This window comes from Polistes canadensis, unplaced genomic scaffold (genome assembly GCF_001313835.1).
Source record: "Polistes canadensis isolate GaletaPanama2010 unplaced genomic scaffold, ASM131383v1 scaffold_266, whole genome shotgun sequence".
Lineage (NCBI taxonomy): Eukaryota > Metazoa > Arthropoda > Insecta > Hymenoptera > Vespidae > Polistes > Polistes canadensis.
The window spans coordinates 29,485-48,354 of NW_014569813.1; the positions used below are offsets into that span (position 1 = coordinate 29,485).

An 18,870-nucleotide genomic window follows, 5' to 3' on the forward strand; every position below is an offset into this window, starting at 1 on the left:
TCTACGCGTAGACAAAAGAGTGTACTTTAATTTAATGTAAAAATCATTAAAATCTATTCACTTTTAGCATAGAAAATATTTACCAAAACTTTTCAAAAAATAATAATTTGATATTTTATAGGATATCAAAGTATTATGTTCGATGTCTAGAAAAAACTGCAAGAATTTTTCAATTTCCAACTTCGTCTGAAAGCTCTTTGCATTCATATTAATGCCGAGGAATTACTAGCAATGACTGATTTTCGGCTTTAACGATAACATATATAAATATTGAAGATATATTCTTTTTAATGAAATAATTGATTTATCAATGTGTGACAAGAATATTATTTAAACCAGATAAAAGTACAGCACGTATATATATACCGAAAATAATATACTTCGTATCAGAAAATATGTTGAAATTATTTCAATGATTTTCATATAAAATTTTATTATATTTTATCCTGACATTCTGTAGAAATTAATTCGTCGATTAAATTTATGTTACTGTTGATATTATTCGATCTTATTTTAGGTATATAAAGTTGAAGAATGTCCTGAAACGTTAGCTTTTGCTTCAGAACCAGTTTTAGCTAGTCTTGCTAACGTTTTAGCTTCTCAGGAACAACAAGAACTTAACAGGCAAAATTTGTCGCAAAGCAATCGTCCCTGTTACGTGAAAGATTATGAATTATTGGATATCGAAATTAAATATGGTTTGTTACAGGTAAGAATTTAATTCTTCAAGAAAAATTTGTAATTTTAAATACTTGTGTGTGAATATATATATATTATATATTAATAATAAATTTAATATTTATATATATATATATATATATTTAATATACATGGATACGAATTACGTAAAATAAAATATAAACCTTTTCTTATGTTAGTTTATTCGTTGCATTGTAAAACGCGTTTAATCGTTAAAAAATTGCAGTATTTTATGAATTACGGGGATCGCAAACGAAGAGAAAGAATTTTTTCAATTATTATGCTCGTGTAATAGTGGGTAATTAATTTTCCAGGACAAAGAAAAACAAGTTTGTAATTAACGGGAAACGTTATTGGATGTCGAATAAATATCTCGCGTGTTTTTTTTTGTTTCCTTTTGCCAACGTTTAGACAACGTTTGCGTAAAAAGAAGAAAGAAAATTATAAACGAGCCGATAATTTATATTAAAGGGGGAAAAAATAATTAAACGATTCGTAATTGGTTTCCGCAAGTTTTAACGTATTTCATTTTTTTCTTTTTTCTGATAGATAATATTATCGCAAAAAATAAAGTATAACACGATATATATATATATATATATTTAATTTTTGTAATATATTGATCTCTCGCAATCGTATAAGAGAAAAAATATTTCGTGTGTAACGTTTTTACAGATTACCGAAGCATTGCTATTTCTGCATAACAGTTGTCATCCGAAAATTCTTCACAGAAACGTATGTCCGAGTAATATTATAATAACTAAAAGAGGAACGTGGAAACTTGCTGGATTTGAATTTATAAGTAAGAGAGATTCAATCACATTTTCAAATAATGAAATATTTCATTTCAATTAGTTTCAATATTATTTATTTAATATATTATCACAGAGGTGATCAATAAAATACCATTTGATATAAAACCATGGACAAGTAGTAAGTCAAAGATGGCACAACCAAATTTGGATTATTTAGGTAAGAAAATAATTAAATTGATTGGACAATTTTCTTCTACTTTCGTGTCGGGTTTTGTTATAGCACCGGAAACTCAACAAAAAGAATTAGATTGTTTTGCTAGCGACATGTATAGTTTTGGAATGACAATGTGTGCTATATTCAATCATGGCAGACCTTTGATTCAAGCAAATCACAATTATACCGAGTACCTGAAACAAATGGACAATGTAAGTGATTCATTCTAAAGAAACATATTTTAAACAAACATTGTATACTAATAGTTTTTATTCAAAATTATTAAGAAAAGTGGACAGAAATAATCGGGTATTTTGTAAATGAACATATACAAATAACAAAATACAACAAACCATTAGATATAGAAAATCTAATAAAAGGTATATGAATCAAATATTTTCAATCATGACGTTCAACGTCAGGAATTGTTCCTACTTGATATTATCGATCAATTGAATTATTTTTCAATCACATTTATGGTGATTTTATTATTTGTAAATGTTATAATACAAAACAAAATAAATACAAATAAGTTTTCAATTGTTAATCATATATTAGATATTAGACTAATAGTTTTTCCGCAACACTTAGAATCACGAGCAAACAATAGATTGTTGTTCGACACCATAAGGAATAAAGTTGACCAACGAGATCGTACAATAAGATATATTCAATTGTTTTTACATAATATATATCTATCAAATTAAAAAATATTTTTCTTTTCTATTTTACACGATTCACATTGCACTTCTCATACCTTCAGCTCGACGTTCAGGTAGAACTTTTTCTACCCTCGGTAACACCTCCACTAAAAGAAGCAATATCAAGACTTCTGCAAAAGGACATTAGTCTAAGGCCTACAGCTCAAGTTTTATCGATGATCAAATATTTCCGGTTGGTTAAAAAGAAATATCTTTGTTGAAGTATATATATATATATATATAAATCAAACAATAATGAATGAAAGTAAGAAAGAAAAAGAAAGAGTGAGAGAGAGAGAGAATAGAAGAAGAAAACAAAATACAATACAATACAATAAAATACAAATATAAATGTAAAATAAATAAATTACAGGGACCCGCTAGTGCACGCCTTTCAATTTCTGGATGTTAGCAAGTTAAAGGACTTATCGCAAAAGGAACATTTTTATACGACGACCCTGAAGGAATTTTTGCCGTATGTACCGAAGGTAGAAAAGACGATCTACATAAAAAAAAGACGACCATATGCTATTCCGTCGGCTCGCGTTGTCACATGCACCACTTTAATACGCAGAAACTATTGTATCAACACATTTGGTGGTATCTTCGGGCTGAGTTGCAGACCCAGGAAGTCTTATCGGCGGTCCTGCAGCCGATCTTATACATCATTGAAAAGAGTACTAAAGAAGAATTCGAGAAAATAATCTTTCCAACTCTGAGGTAAATCAGATTCTTCAATTTGGTTCACAATTGAAAACATTTACAACAGTAATGGGAGAACAGTGTTATTCGTACAGTAAGTTTTTTAGGAAAATTAAAACAAATCTGTATTTTCTATATTATTAATTGTAATTAATACATGTATATTATTACATTGTATATTATTAAATATGTTATTACAAAATGAATGTATAGAGTAAAACGATATATATATACGTTTGCATGATTTATGCACTAACATTTGTTATAAGTAATATAAATGAACTTTTGTACTAGTTACTTTTGTAACTTACGAGACTTGAGTGTTCTTTGAATGGTGAAATTTTAAAAGGAACATAAGTATTCGTACATTGTTAATAGTTAATAAAAATGTAATTACAAATTTAGTAGTAGTAGTATCTATGTCAAACAAAAATTGATGCAAAATTATTCTTCAAGAAAAGAATCATATGAAATATTAATTATTATATTTATATTCGTTACTAGTTTGTCTTGTAAGTTACAAAATACTATAATGAACATTTGTTTATTTATAATACTTACTATTCTAATGTTAGTGCATAATATGCAAACATATTGTATTGCAATTAATAATATAGAAAATACAGATTATTTTCTTATCACATACTCACTGTACGAATACTTTTGTATTTATTATTTGACTGTGTGGAATAATGTGTATTAATATTTACAAGCTTATATATTGATTATTATTATTATTATTATTACATTTTAATTTAATTTATTATTCAAAAGTTTGTATTATAGTTTTCCTACAAATTAATTCTATTTTATATTAAAGGAATTATTTTCTCGAATTCTTTTTTATCTCATTTTTACTTGTTCTCAGACCACTCTTCTTGAACCGAAAATCAATTAATGGTACCGTTACAATGTTAGAAAATTTACATGTAATATTGAAGAAGACCCCCGAGGAATACATAGATTCGGAGGTTTTACAAATGTTGTATACCAGTTTTGAAAATTCAACGATACAAGTGCAGGTAAAATAATACACACATACAGGCACACACGATCACACATATATAGAATCCGTTAAAGGGGTAACGTTATCCTCTAGGCTTTAAAATGATACGAAATTATGAAAGTTTTTTCTGCTCAAATAATTCAAAGATTGTTTAACAAAAATTATAATTTAAAATATAAAGTTGTGTGTGTGTCTACTTATCAACAAAAAAAAGAATCTTATCTTATAATTCAATGCAATATATATTATTTACAAAAATCCTATCTAAATTGTAAGAAAAATTATGATAACTAAATTTAAAAAAATTATGTTTGGAGAAAAACGTGTTGAAATATTTGTTAAATAATTGAAATGCACTAAGACGTTATATTTTGTTCTAAAATCATTTGTATCATATTAATTATACTCATCATTATATTATATATTTATAATACAATCATATTATAAATGAATGATTTAAGTTAACAACAGAGAGAGAGAAAAATGAATTGTTTTAAAGTCTTTAAGGGTAACGTTAATCCCCTTGAAATCATACTAGCATGAAAACGTGATAGGAAATATACACTTTACACGTTCCCCATAGACGGCCGCTTGCATAGCCGTGACCAAAGTAACAGATTATATCAACGACGATGCTATAAAAACAATAATACTACCGAAGATACTCCAGGCCTTCGACAACAAGACTGTCGATGAATGCGAATTGATGAAAGTGATTTACTGTATTTTAAATCGACTCGAGAAACAAAAGATCATAGACTACGTTTTACCCCTTCTCAGCAAGGTTAATCTCCAAGAACCCGAGATTGTTGTTCGGGTTGTAAGTAAGTGTGAAATCGTTGTTTTTTTTTTATAGAAAACAAACAAAAAAAAAGAAAAGAAAAATTGCTTATAATGCTTCGCGCTTTTTCAAAATGCTTTCTGAGCTTTCAAAATGTGCAATTTTGTATAAATTGTGCGGAAAGTAAGACGAATTATTTCATTTGATTTTGTGTATATTAACAATTCTCATTAATATTATTATCTATGATCAAATTTTCATTTATTATAGATATTTACACGTTGATGCTCACCGATAAAAAATACGGTCTTTCCGTTAATTGGATGGCAACTCGTGCGTTACCATCGTTGCTTCCGCAAACTGTCAATCCTGGATTAAATTTGGATCAATTCGTATTACTTTTTCAAGTTTTACAAGAAATGTTGAATCACATAGAAAGGCAAGTTTTTCTTTATCCTCTCTCTCTCTCTCTATCGTTTCAATTATTTTTATTTATTTCTGTTTGTTTCATAATATAACAGACAAAACGATTGTGATATATTTTGATATTTTTAGGAATCAAAGAAATAAACTCACCTTAGATAATCTATCTTTACCGAGTCCGGACAGATTTCGAACTTTTCGACATCAGCATAGTACGGATAACATGCATGTTCCACCATTCAACATTCCGAATTTACGTATCGATCAACGGAAAACATCATCTGCCGAAGATATGGCGAGAAAAAATAGCATGAGTAAGAAATCTGGAATTATATTGTGTTTTTGTGCAAAATTAATTAGATAATTCATTATATTTGTATCTTATCGATATTAGCTGAACCAGATAGGACAGCATCTGCCGAAAATATGGCCCGAAAAAATTCAATAATATGTACGTAATGTTTTAATACTTGTTATCAAAATAATTAATTAAACAAATCTTAAATCAATGATACATTTTTGTTTGTATTCGTAGCCAATTTCGGAGGGTGGTTTACATCAACGGTGAACGATAGTAATTTCTTAAAAGTGCATAACGCTTTCACGAGTAGACGTCTTTCGGATAATACATTAATGACACCTAAAATACGCGTAGCACCCTCTTGCGCAAGTTCACCAGGTGGAACACCTGGTGGTGGTTTACCAATACGTCGTCATTCGACTCAGGAACGACGTGGATCAACTATTAATCTTTCACCGCCGACGGTAACATTATATCTAATATTTAATAAAATTCGTTAAATTTGTTAAACATACAATAGGTGGATAATAAATGTGCCTTAATTGTAATTATGAGAAGAGTGGATTAAGTTAAACGATTGATCAACTAACTAATTCATTTCGTGTGATTTGTTTTATATTCCAAAAATAATTTATATATATAATAAAATTGATTATATATATTGGATTGGCAACTAAGTGATTGTGGATTTTGTTGCAATTAATTTTATTATTTTATTATTAAAATAATTGCACACACTTTTTAGTTGCCCCAACCCAATATATATTATATCATAGAATATAAATAATAACATTAAAATCAATTCAATAATATAATAACCATTTTTCACATTATCACACAATTATTGATATAAATATTATCAATGAAGAAAATAATGACATGATAAATCAGTCATAATTTCATATTCATAGGGAGGTGGAATGCCAATAACAAGTAGTAGCGTGCCGTATCTTCTCAGTTCGAGTATGAATAGTGTCCGAGGATCAAGACGTCCCTCGGTATCATCAACGTCATCCCAACAAGGACTCCTTCACCAGGTTGGCACCAGCATGGTAAGACAACTACCCCCAATCTGCCTCAATGGACTACCACCACCACAACCAACACTTTCTCCATCACTCCAGCTACCGGGACAACATTCCCACTGACCCTTGGTTACAGTGTAAGGATACTATGCTTCCTTTACCTACATGCCAGCACCAAAGATCGTGTCTGCATCTCGCTTGCTCTATCGCACGGTACTTTGATATTTCCTACAAGGAAGATCTTCAATTTCGATGACATTGTGTTTCTTCGACGATTGAACATCTTCCGTTATTTAAAACTATAAACGAATATAATATATACATTATATATTATTTCTAAATTTATATATTTTTATATAATAATAATAATAATAACAGTTGAGATCCGCTACATTTGCTATGCTATTTGCTAATTGTAAATAATGCTCTTCTTGTTACGTGCTACTGCTGGTTATGGCTGCTGCTCCTGTTGCCGCTGCCATAAGCGATGTCACTGCAATTTTTTGCTGAGAACAGACAGACACGTGATGATCTTCTTAATTTGATTTTTCTTCTTCTTCTTCTTCTCTCTTCCTTCTATCTCTCTCTCTCTCTCTCTCTCTTTCTCTCTTTCTCTTTCTATCTGCCTGATTAATTATTGATTTTGTTCCTATTCACTTGTCTCAAACGTACTTCCTTCCATTCCTAATCCTTTTGGCCTCTCTGTTGCCCAGCCGCATGAAACTTTTTTTTTTATAATAACATTCGATTTAAGAGTAATAATTAATTAGCTTTTAAATATATACTGCCAGCTTATATACAAGCAATACTTGTAATTTAAGCTTGACAAGATTGAATATCGAAAAGAAAATATATATTTTGATCTCTTACTTAGGATCTTATTAAAAGTTTATTCATATAATTATCATATACAAATAATGTTATTATTTGATCTTTGATCTTTGTTACAGTATCAGTTCTTCAATAGACAAACCGACGCATGAAATGTACAATCAGAAAGAAAGGAGAGATAGGAGAACGATCGTTAAATTATACTTCCAAAATAGAAGAATAATCATCTTTTTGGTGAATTTGAATGCAGTACAACGTGCAAAATGTAAACGTAAATTGCATTTTCTAATGTTTTCGACAATTTGGTACGATCAGGGTTTGGATGATATAGGTTGTACAAATTCGAGCCTTGCTAAGAGAAAGTATTTGATGTCACAATGAGATATGAGAAAATAGGAATATACAAATTCAATTCCATTTCGAAGATTGATCTATTACTTTTAATTTATTCGAAAAAGTCTCTAATTCTTTTTTTTAAAATACATATTTTACATTTTTCAATCGAGAATTCTGATTAAATGGAGAAATACACCATAATTACAGCGAGAATGGTCGTTTTTAAGTAGGCTAACTTTCTTCTTCTTCTTCTTCTTCTTCTTCTTCTTCTTCTTCTTCAAAAGATAAAAAAGAAAATAATCTCTTTTTTTCTCTTTAAATGTTTCATCGTAATAAATAACATTACATATATGTTGGCATCCAACAGTTGGAAATTAGCTGACAAAAATTCTCTATTAAATGTATACATGTACACGCGTGTCTATACGTGTGTGTATAATAATTAATTACTTTAGTTCAAAAGTTTCTTTATATTGATCGATATTTATTTAATTAGATTTCTCTTCTTAACAAATTTTAAATACGTTCGTTTATTTTCTCGTTTCGTATCAACTTTGATAAATTATTTGATGCACATTTAATTGTAATTATAAATTACTCTTATACAGATAAAATACATTTGTTGTATACGTTTAAAACAATCTTTTTTATTGATAAATTAATTGCTACTCACAACTGACACACGGTATAAAATGATATATATTGATTATAGAAATTTTAATAATTATCCACATGTTAAAGAATGAATTTATTCATGAAATATTTTCAGTAATGCAATATGAAATTAGGAAATTAATTCTATATATAGAATTGTGTCAAATAATTTACAAAATGATACGAAACTTTAATTCTTATATATATATATTTTGTCGATAATTAAAATTATTGAATAATGACAAATATTAATATTAATACTCGTATATTCCTTGTGTTATATATATATATATATTTTATATATGGATATATCCGTACATATCTTTGGTCTCGTTCCTACAGAAAGAAGCCAATGTTTTTCTCCTTAAAATTTTAGCTTAGGGCCTACTATTTGTTGTTATTTAAATGGGAAAAAACGCGTTATATAACGCGATATCTTTGTCAATTGTCGCATAACACAATCATTAATTATTAAGGTAGTTTTTATATCCGTGTAAAATAAAACATAAATATATATATATATATTTATTACGCGGATGTTCGCGCGCGCGTGCCATTTTTAATTACGGATAATTGTATCCAAAAAGAGAGAAGCACGATTTTAGAAAATAAAACTAAAATACGATCTGATTCTTCAAATATATACGAGCAGCGTTCGGGAAAAAGAAAAAAACCCCACGTGTTCCTACGAACAAATGAATTTTCATTTTGCGAAAGTCTATGCAACCCTCTTCATCCCTTCGGGTAAAGAGTACCTTATATATTTTTTCCCTTTTATATCTAATGAAAAATATCAATTGGGACAATTTTATTCAAGCGCACACAGAAACACATATATATATATATACATATAAGGTGTACGATGTTGAAAGGAAAGTTAATCGAATTTTATCTGACGTTTTAAAACTTTCACAGAGTTTATAAATAATAAGACAGAGAAATTTAAATCATTATACATATATGTATATAAATATATAGATATATATAGTTAGTTCCAAGAATATTCCATCACTTCACTTTCAATTGAAAATAATCAATATTTTCTTGCAATATAATATTTTAAAATTCTAATATACAAACACATATTTTATATAAGATTATTAAACTTGTAAATTGATATAAATTTTATTTTGAAAGAATATTTTATTATAAAAGAGAAGTGAAATGTGACATTACTTAATAAGAAAATTTGTTTCAAAAGCAGTAAAAAATGAAAAGGAAGAAAAATAATAATTATATTTTTATTATAACTTACTAAGATATACAAATAATCTTTCGTGATACCTATCTTTTTATTATTTTAATAAAATTATAATAAAAAAATAAAATGTATATCAATTTGAAAGTTTAAAAATAATCTTATAAAATAAATTATTGTGTATAAGAATTTGGAAACTTTACATTAAAGGGGTAAAAATCAATTATGTAAAATTTACAATAGAGAAACTGATACGAATATTCCTGTAACTCACTGTATGTATCGTATGAATTGTATTATTTGTTAATCATCATATCGTACAGCATTATAATCATTGCAATTCACGATTTCCCAACGAACAAAACGACGATGATTAAATTATTTATAAATTTGTGCTCGTGTCTCTCTCTCTCTCTACGCAACTTATGAATATTTCTTATTGTTAGATTTTGTATCTTCCGTCCGATTTATTATTGAAAATAATCCTACCCTCTTTACCTCAGACAAAAGTGAAAAATAGTCCCACACGCAAGTACGATAAGGTAAGCGCACAGATCTACAATCATAGATCCTATGAATTTAGCGTGTACATGTTCCTAAGACGATCATATACAAAGTTAAGTGTCCTTAATGTTAATCAAAATCGATTGAACGATTTAATCAGACGGATCATATATTGAAAGAACAAATCGTATATATTGGTAATTATTTCTTTAATATAAACGCGCGAATGTCCGCATTTAATTACGTACATTATCACTACTACTATTATTTATTATTATATATATATATATATAAATTATGTATACATGTGTCACAGACAATCATAGACAATCATCTTTCGAACCAATAATTAAAATCGCGTGAATAACAATCTCGATTCAATGTTTTACACACTTCTATATAATAATCTAGCTGATATCATTGATTCATTTCATTGTGAAATCAATTCGATCGTTTCTTGCACAAAATGAAACCCCCTCCTCCTCTCATCGATTGCTGTTGCACACAATGTAATAAGTATACAGATTTCTTACATTTGTGTGAAAATTACAAAAGAACAAAAATAATCTTAAATGTGATACACGTTGAATCGATCTAATCTCGAGATATCTATTCGAAAGTCTCGCTCTTTTCTTTTTTACAAATATTTTTTTTCTTTACAAAATACACAGGACGATGATATATTGTGCATAAATTTGTTTTCCTTACGTGTGAGCGTATTTCGTATACAAAATCTCATTTTTCTCTTTATATATATATATATATATATATATATATATATGTATATCTATATATATATACACATATATTTAGAAATCTATTTGGTAATACAAATATACGGAGTCGAGTAAAATACTTATTTTCTTGTATTCTTTTGTGGATTAAATTAAATGTGAAAAAGAAAATATATATATATAAATAATGCAACAAATGCATCAACAATAGTTTTCAGTATACTAAAAATTGTATGAAAATAAATGTTTGTTATCTTTTTTTTCATTATCATTGATGACATAATATTTTACACGACTACGTTATATTGTATTTGACAAGATATCTGGCAATATACTTCAATCGAATTCTTCGTTATAATAGTACGCTCGTAATCGTGTGCATGATTCGATTATTCGAAACGGTAATCGTCCCTTTTGGAATCTTCGTTAGTTGTTAATTGATAAGATAAGTAAAACATGATTCCAATTCAATTAATGTAACAGTAATACTGATAACGATGACGTAATTATTAAGTGTCTAACTATGTTATATTCAATAATGATCCTTTGTAAGTAATTTATATAAGAGATGTTTTTTATTTAAATTGTGACACGAAAAAGGTTTAATAAGATTCATGAAAAGGATAGAAAAAAATAACTCATCGTTAAATGCATATCCAAAATTATTAAAATTCGTTAGGACGGTGAATAATAAAAAGGAACTGATACTTTTATTATTTTTCTCTCTTAAAAATGAAAAAATATTTATAGATAAAGATTTTTTAACGAAATTTACATGCTTTACAATAATATATCTAAATAATGTGACAAAAGCCAATAACATAGGCTTATCTATTTAGATTCGTGTGCAATAATATCGGCGAAGACTGATAATGAACAATTATTTGAAATTTAGTTAAAAATAAATTGAAAGCCCAAGTGATTTGACTACCAGTATATGAAAGAAACACGAAAGTATCGCGTGTTCTCTGATATTACTTGGTATAATTAATATTTTTTCTATCATCAATTATATATATATATATATGTTATACACACGCCGAAAGAAACAAATTTGATGTATTGTATCTGTATAGTGCCTATAGTGATTGCCAAAGATGAAAGTTTAAAATGTATAAATTTTAAAATCACAAAGAACGAGATTCTATCAAAAGTTTGTTACAATTTCAACCGATTCGAAGAAATTTAAATTATAAAATATCTAGATATACGTGCTTGTTCATCTCTCATTAACTTGATTATAAAGATATATCTATTAGATTGAGATATTCCTATAAAGATTATGCAACTGTATATGTAGAAAATCATCGATTAATGGATGCTCGTCAAAAAAATCCCTTTTTAAAATTATGTGTTCAAAAGAATTATACACATGACGTTGATAATTTCAATCAAAATACAAAGGATCTGTTTTTAAATTGTGGCCCTTATGACAATTATACTATTCTATATGTCTATTTCATGTATTAATTTTTCAAAATATAATAAAACGTTCGTTATGTCAATAATAAGTTGAATGTGTGTACGTGTGTTGGTATGTATCAATGGGCGAATGTATATGTCGTGGTACGTTATAAAAACTAAATATAACTTATCTAAATTTATAGGATTTTTTTTTTCTGAGAAACACCATTAATAAGATTCCGATCAAATATCATTTTTACAATTCACACTGACAAATTAACTTTAATTTTACACCTTCATATGAAGCTCTCATCCATATGCCAATAGCATGTGCACCAGGATCAGGATATTTAAATGTCTATAAGAAATTAATTAATCGCATGAATATCGTTGATAGTTTGATATATAATTGTAACGTGTAAAGAAGTAGTAAATAAACAAACAGAAAAATAATTGAAAAAAACGTTGTTATAAAAAAGAAAGAAAAATACTTTGGACTTAAGTAAGCTGGCACGTCCACGTAATGCTCGCGTGTATAGTGTTTGAATAGCACATTGTTCTGCAGCTTTAACAGCTTCTCCAAATGCTTGAATAGGATGCATTTTTGCATCTAATGTACTAGATAATACATTTTGTGCAGCCATTAAAGGATCTAGCATTGTTCTGTCTCCAAATGATACTTTTCCAAATTCTGATATAACTTTATTTCCTGCAATTAATGCATTCAACCATGTACGAGATGTTATCTGATCAACGGTTTCACCAAAAGTCTGTAATTAATTATAAACGTGTTATAATAAGCAATTATTTATAACGAGATATGTTTAATTAGACTTTTATACCTTAGCAACAGCATGAAAAAATAAGGAATATAATCCTCCTTGCAATCCACCCATTTCTTTTTCTATAATACAGCTAATCTGTGTAAATATGACAAAAAGATTTGTACTATTCAATTTGCTTTCCTGAAAAGTTACAAATTTTTAGCTGTGACAATGAGGAATAAAAAGAATATCTTAACATTTTAAAAACATATACTTTGATTGCATTTTTGATAGCATTTGCTCCTCGAGCAAGCGTAGTGCCGCAATCGCCATCGCCACTTTCTTTATCCATTGTATTCAATTGTTCTGCACAAACTATCAATGCTTCACATGCAAACGATATACAAATTAAAAGTACTTGTCCACTTCTATTATCTAACATAGTTCCTTGGGGCTTTACATGAGGTAAACTGCCATTGCAATAATCCTATAAAACATCGAATCAGTTTTATATTAATTAAAAGGCTTAAGAATTACAAAAAAGTATTATATTGTTTTACTTACCCTGCAATACTTTGTTGGAATACTTGGCTTTAAATCATGACTCTAGAAAAATATAATATTTTATATTAAAAAATGTCTATTGTTTGGTAACAAATATTATTTGTGATATCATAAGACATGCGTAAACTAACTTGTTCAAATCCAACCATTTCAGCAGTTAATACTTTTGGCCAAGCAGGTGCTGATGTTGGACTATCAAGATATTTAATTAGATCGGGATCAATAGAAAGATTTAATAATGAGACTTGAAAACCATAAGAATCCAATGAAGTCATTAAATGACCTGTATATATTCTTTGCACCAATAAATCAAAATCTTTTAGTTGTTTAAGTACTTCAACCGTAAATACATTGCATTCTATCTGATTGCTGGCTAAACAATGAAAATTATTCATTATTATATTTTATTTTGTCATAGAAATTTTGCTATTAATTGAAACATTCATTATACCTCCAAGATTGTTTACCATAACAGCTACGTTGTGGCCAACAGGAAATCTTCTAATTGAATTTTTCTTTTCTTCTGAGCTTTGGGATAATAGTATTAATTTATTCATTAAAAGAGTAGTAACATCCTCAATGGATGTTTTATTTATTGTAAAAACACCTACTTCACCGTGAACACCGTATCCTGCTCAACATTCAAAATACAATAATAGAATATATATCATACAAAACATTGTATCGAAACATTCTTTTTGCTGATACTTTATAAATTTAATATAAACCTATTTTAATCTTCGTAAAACTGTCGTTCCTTGAACATAAATTCTCTTCATAAGAAAATGATAATTTCATGCCTATGCTAATAGTTGCAATTTCTCCATTATTTATGATTCTGTTACATACATTATTAATACTTTCTAAATTTTCCCCATTTTCTGCCATCGCACCAGCTATTTTGTTAATGAATAATATACCAGCTAAACCTCTTTTTTCTATGCCTGTATAATCATTTTCTATGCATACATCATCTCCAACAATTACCATTTTCACATATATGCCCATACTTTCTGCACGCAGTTTGGCTATTCCAAAATTGATACGATGTCCTGAATAATTTGGAACTATTAACAGAACACCTATAAGATCAAAAATAATAAAGATAACAACATGGCATTTAACAAATTATTTATTATATACAAAATTAATACCAGGAGAATAATCTGTGCCAATTTCTTCAATGACTCTTAATATAGAATTGACTGGTGGTGCTGAGGAAATATTTCCATAAATTGCAGCAGTCAACATGCCAGGTCCTACAAAACCACCATAAGCAGGTTCATTGCCACTTCCTCCGCCAGATATTAATTTAACCTAATAAGAGCAAACTTTAGTAATCCACAAATTTATGGAAAAAAAAATATTGACTTACTTTATCAATCATGTTAGAATAATCTCTTCTTAAAATAGCTTTACAATCTTCCAGAACAACTAAACCATGATGTATTAATGCAACGCTAAGAAGACTAGTTTCTGTTGCTTTATCAGAATCTTTCCATAAATGTTGCATTTTATAATATAAGTTATAGACTCACGAAATGTATTATTTATTGTCCCTTTAAAATTTAAAAACCAGTAAATTTTTATAGATATACTTTCCATACATAAATGTATTGTAGGTTAGAAAAGTTTAGTGACATATTACAGAAATAAATAATACAAGATCTATCTATTTTAAATTTCAAGGTACTAATATGGATATAATACAGGAATAAATAAATAAAAACACAACAATAATGTTGTTCTTTCTATTTTGTTCTATTCGAGTTGTAGATATTTTTGTAAACGATAGATCGATTCTCATTTGATATGCATTCACTCGGAAGTGCAATTAATACATTCAAATATACATTTTAAACAAATAAGTAATGAATGATGTTGATAAAATGAAGAAAAAATAAATCAAAATGAAAGATTAAAAAAGAATTATTTTATGTATAAAGCCATATTTATTTTTTATAATAATGGTATTCAGCCCACATGTGGCCAAATATATTGCACTACATTTTGACTACGTTTGCAAACTGTGCTTTACTATAAATTCTTTAGCCCTCAAAAGGTTTCTCCTAATTGACTTTTTTAAATAATAATATATACGTTCAATGACATACAAAATTTGAGCAGATACGAGCAGACTTGATGCAATTTGGAAATTTTTAAAGCATAGCTTGCAAATGGATCTATTAGCGACAAATTTTGTCTTTCCAATGATAATATGACAACCTTAATAGTATCAGTCTACAAAGTTATACTAAATCGTTGCTTACATAAAGATATTCAAATATAGACCTTGTAACAATATCAGCAACATTACCATGCACTCATTCAATTTAATGCACATAATATGTACAATTCTATGGTTAACTTTGTTGTTTCCATGCAACATTCATACCACGCAGGGTTCATTTACACATAATTATTTAGCCCTATTTGGTATGCAGTTGTTAATCGCATTTTCAGTTTTAATCATGTATTAAAAGCCTAAAGGAAATTTAATATTTCTTGATAACAAAGTGAATAACTGCATCTTGCATTGCATTACAGTTTAGTTATTGTCTACTCAGACTGCAACTCTTTTTTTTAGTTAAAAAGAACTTTGCACGTTCTCAAAGCACAGTTTTTATTAAAATTGTGCAAATTGTAATATGTATGCAATGATATCATGTGTTCATCCTTTTATACGTCATTATGATATATATATAATATAATATTTCGTAATAATATAATTGGTAAACAAATGCATATACTATTAACACAATGAATGATCAAGAATTAGTGCCTTTTTATATTGGATAGCACTTATTTATTTCTTTTTATTGAGTAAAAATCTAATATTTTTTTGAAGCACTTGGTAGAATATCATTTCTATATTATTTCGTGCAAAATTGCATTACGTATTACGACTGGCCTGCTAAAATACGATGCCAATGAAATTGTAATGGTGGAAAATTTTATTACACAGAACTTAATCAATTGAGTCCATTTTAATGTCTCAATAATAGCTTAACACTGTTTAAAGTTCAGATCCATCCATGATTAAATTGTCTTTAAAACGTAATTCTTGCTAATTATTTGTTGCACTGGCTAGTATTGGCCATACTACTTCCAATAAATTCTTCAATATGGAATATTCTTCGATCTTCTGGTATTTCAGAGCGAATTTGTGATGTTATTGAATAACCGTTTACCCCACCAAGATTCTAGGTCAAAAGGTTTAAAATCTAGAACAATAAGTTTTTTTTATCAAGACAGACATTAATGAATTTATTCATTACAATAATTGATTAATGGTATAACTACTGATTATTTGGATATATTACCTTGAAGAATATCATTTGGTTCTCCATCATTATAATATACTATAGAACTCGGACCTAAGAAAGAAAAATATTTTAGTTTAAAATTCAGATATGGCACGAACTCTTTAACCCATTCTATTAAGTTTAACCTTTTTCGTTAAATAAATAGTATATGTTTGCATGTATTTTAAGACTAATTAATATTGTTTGATGATTTGTGCATTTGTATTATAAACAATATAGTTAAAAAAAAAGTATCTTATTTGTCAATACTTACTGGAAGGCTCTGAGCAGTCTGATCCGTCCAAGGATTCACTTCTTTGTCTTGTGTTAACTTGGTTCCATGCTAATAAAAGAATTTATAAATATATCCTTTTAGAGTTGCATAGATATATATTAAGTCATCAAATATTTTTCTCTTCTCTGATTATTTTATCAGACTTTGTAATTCTTCTTGTGATATTTGCATCTGTTAACTATTCTCCACTTATGTTAAGGTTGCTTGAAAATATTTGAAATACTTGTATCTGTGAAGCAGGGTTCTTAAGTAGGTTAATGCTAGTTAAACTAATTTTCATAAGAGAATTATACAAAAATATGCAATGCTTGTAAATTTGAATCATTTCAATTTAGTGATATTTATATTAATAATATCACTATCCAATTACGTATTAACCCACTTTCAATCTCCCTGACCCTAAACATTCATACTTACATTCATAAACAAATTTAATAAGTTCTTCATGCTGTGGTGTTATAACTTCTTGCATCTGATGCCTCTGTGAGTTGAACTTTGACTTCCCATTGATGTGAAAGACTGGCTTTGGCACATGACTGCAAATAATGAAAGAGAATGCATTAAAATTTATTCAAATATTCAAACAAAAAAAAAAAAAGAAAATAATAATAATAATAATAATAAAAATAAAGTTTAATTTATGATAATAAAATTAAAGTAATGTTTAAACTTATTATCTTTTTTATGCTCGACCACATTAACATAATTTAACGAGCAAAAGGTGATTTAGTTTGTGGAAAAATAAATTGTGAATTGCGTAATGTTGAGTATGGAGGAAGAATAAAAAGTCGATCTGTAAGGTTAACAAAGTTAGATCATGACCTACCGGGTGGTTTCGTGATCAGTTTCAGGAACTGCCTTTCTCGTTAGATCACGTAGAGTTTCTAATCTCTCTAGATTCTGACTGATTCCTTTAAAATAAACATTTACATTTTGATTATGAAACACGTATAGATAATGATTTACACCTTTAAATTTAGGGTCGACTTATTAATCGATCACATTGTTCACAACAATATACATAAATACCTCTACGAGTCTTCGCTACAATCTTACTAGGCCCTTTAGATACGGTATACATGTTCCGTTAGAAATAAGCACTGTAATGATCTATCTTCACCGTTACAATGAAAGATCATTCGAAAATATTTTTTTCTTATATTTCGAAATAGATTATTTTTAAGGGGGGAAAAAAAAAACAAGTAAACGAAAACTAGCAAACGAATTGATCAAACGCTCAGATTGAACTGAACAAATGCATGATAGATAAACCACGTGACCCTGTCTCGCACTATCTTTTTAACATATTACCATCGAAACTACTCGTAAATAATCGAATTGCGTACATAAGTATCGATAACGTAACAAATTTCATCTATCGATACTACTTGTATATTTGATTGTTAGTTATTATTAACTAAATTCGATGTTTAACATTCGATTTAATAACATTTGACGATAATTAATTCTAATAAATAATAGATACTATATGAATTAAATTCATACATGATTAAGACAAAATATTTTTTTATTTATTCTATTTTAATTTGCTGTTAGTATATATTTTAATAATAATAATATCAAGTAAATTATTAAGCATAACTTTTTATATAAAAATGTTTCTTGTTACATACTTTGCATTGCAATTTTATTACATAAATTAATAATTACAAG

General features: G+C 27.9%; 3 protein-coding genes across 7 annotated transcripts in view; 1 reads left to right on the plus strand and 2 right to left on the minus strand.

Moving 5' to 3' along the window:
- Nucleotides 1-8,044, plus strand: part of LOC106790873 (SCY1-like protein 2) — a 16,110-nt gene extending 8,066 nt beyond the window's left edge. For 2 of the 4 annotated variants that reach the window (XM_014756096.1, XM_014756097.1), the window contains 14 exons: nt 518-709; nt 1,375-1,501; nt 1,588-1,880; nt 2,432-2,562; nt 2,743-2,857; nt 2,944-3,089; nt 3,940-4,093; nt 4,661-4,901; nt 5,129-5,297; nt 5,414-5,595; nt 5,676-5,732; nt 5,817-6,046; nt 6,494-6,744; nt 7,558-8,044. In XM_014756096.1, coding sequence (XP_014611582.1) covers nt 518-709; nt 1,375-1,501; nt 1,588-1,880; nt 2,432-2,562; nt 2,743-2,857; nt 2,944-3,089; nt 3,940-4,093; nt 4,661-4,901; nt 5,129-5,297; nt 5,414-5,595; nt 5,676-5,732; nt 5,817-6,046; nt 6,494-6,730 — 2,274 coding nt within the window. In that variant the 3' untranslated portion in view covers nt 6,731-6,744; nt 7,558-8,044. The remainder of the gene's footprint in view (nt 1-517; nt 710-1,374; nt 1,502-1,587; nt 1,881-2,431; nt 2,563-2,742; nt 2,858-2,943; nt 3,090-3,939; nt 4,094-4,660; nt 4,902-5,128; nt 5,298-5,413; nt 5,596-5,675; nt 5,733-5,816; nt 6,047-6,493; nt 6,745-7,557) is intronic. The other 2 variants (XM_014756099.1, XM_014756098.1) reach the window with 2 other exon arrangements.
- Nucleotides 8,045-9,635: 1,591 nt separating this feature from the next.
- Nucleotides 9,636-15,391, minus strand: LOC106790875 (triokinase/FMN cyclase-like). 2 transcript variants are annotated; one of them, XM_014756103.1, is made up of 10 exons: nt 14,972-15,391; nt 14,751-14,913; nt 14,325-14,678; nt 14,048-14,227; nt 13,728-13,969; nt 13,597-13,638; nt 13,307-13,519; nt 13,111-13,233; nt 12,760-13,038; nt 9,636-12,626 (listed from the first exon to the last, which is right to left on the minus strand). In XM_014756103.1, exons 1-10 carry the CDS (start codon nt 15,107-15,109, stop codon nt 12,525-12,527), a joined length of 1,836 nt encoding a protein of 611 aa, XP_014611589.1. In that variant the 5' UTR covers nt 15,110-15,391; the 3' UTR covers nt 9,636-12,524. The 2 variants fall into 2 exon arrangements, with proteins under 2 accessions (XP_014611589.1, XP_014611590.1); XM_014756104.1 differs by having other exon boundaries at nt 14,751-14,855; nt 14,972-15,050.
- A 134-nt stretch (nt 15,392-15,525) lies between these two features.
- On the minus strand, nt 15,526-18,495 carry LOC106790876 (protein FAM195A-like). Its single transcript, XM_014756105.1, has 6 exons — nt 18,226-18,495; nt 18,023-18,107; nt 17,614-17,732; nt 17,176-17,244; nt 16,920-16,973; nt 15,526-16,820 (listed from the first exon to the last, which is right to left on the minus strand). The coding sequence occupies exons 1-6, from the start codon at nt 18,275-18,277 to the stop codon at nt 16,750-16,752; spliced, it is 450 nt and encodes a 149-aa protein (XP_014611591.1). The 5' UTR covers nt 18,278-18,495; the 3' UTR covers nt 15,526-16,749.
- Nucleotides 18,496-18,870: the final 375 nt, after the last annotated feature.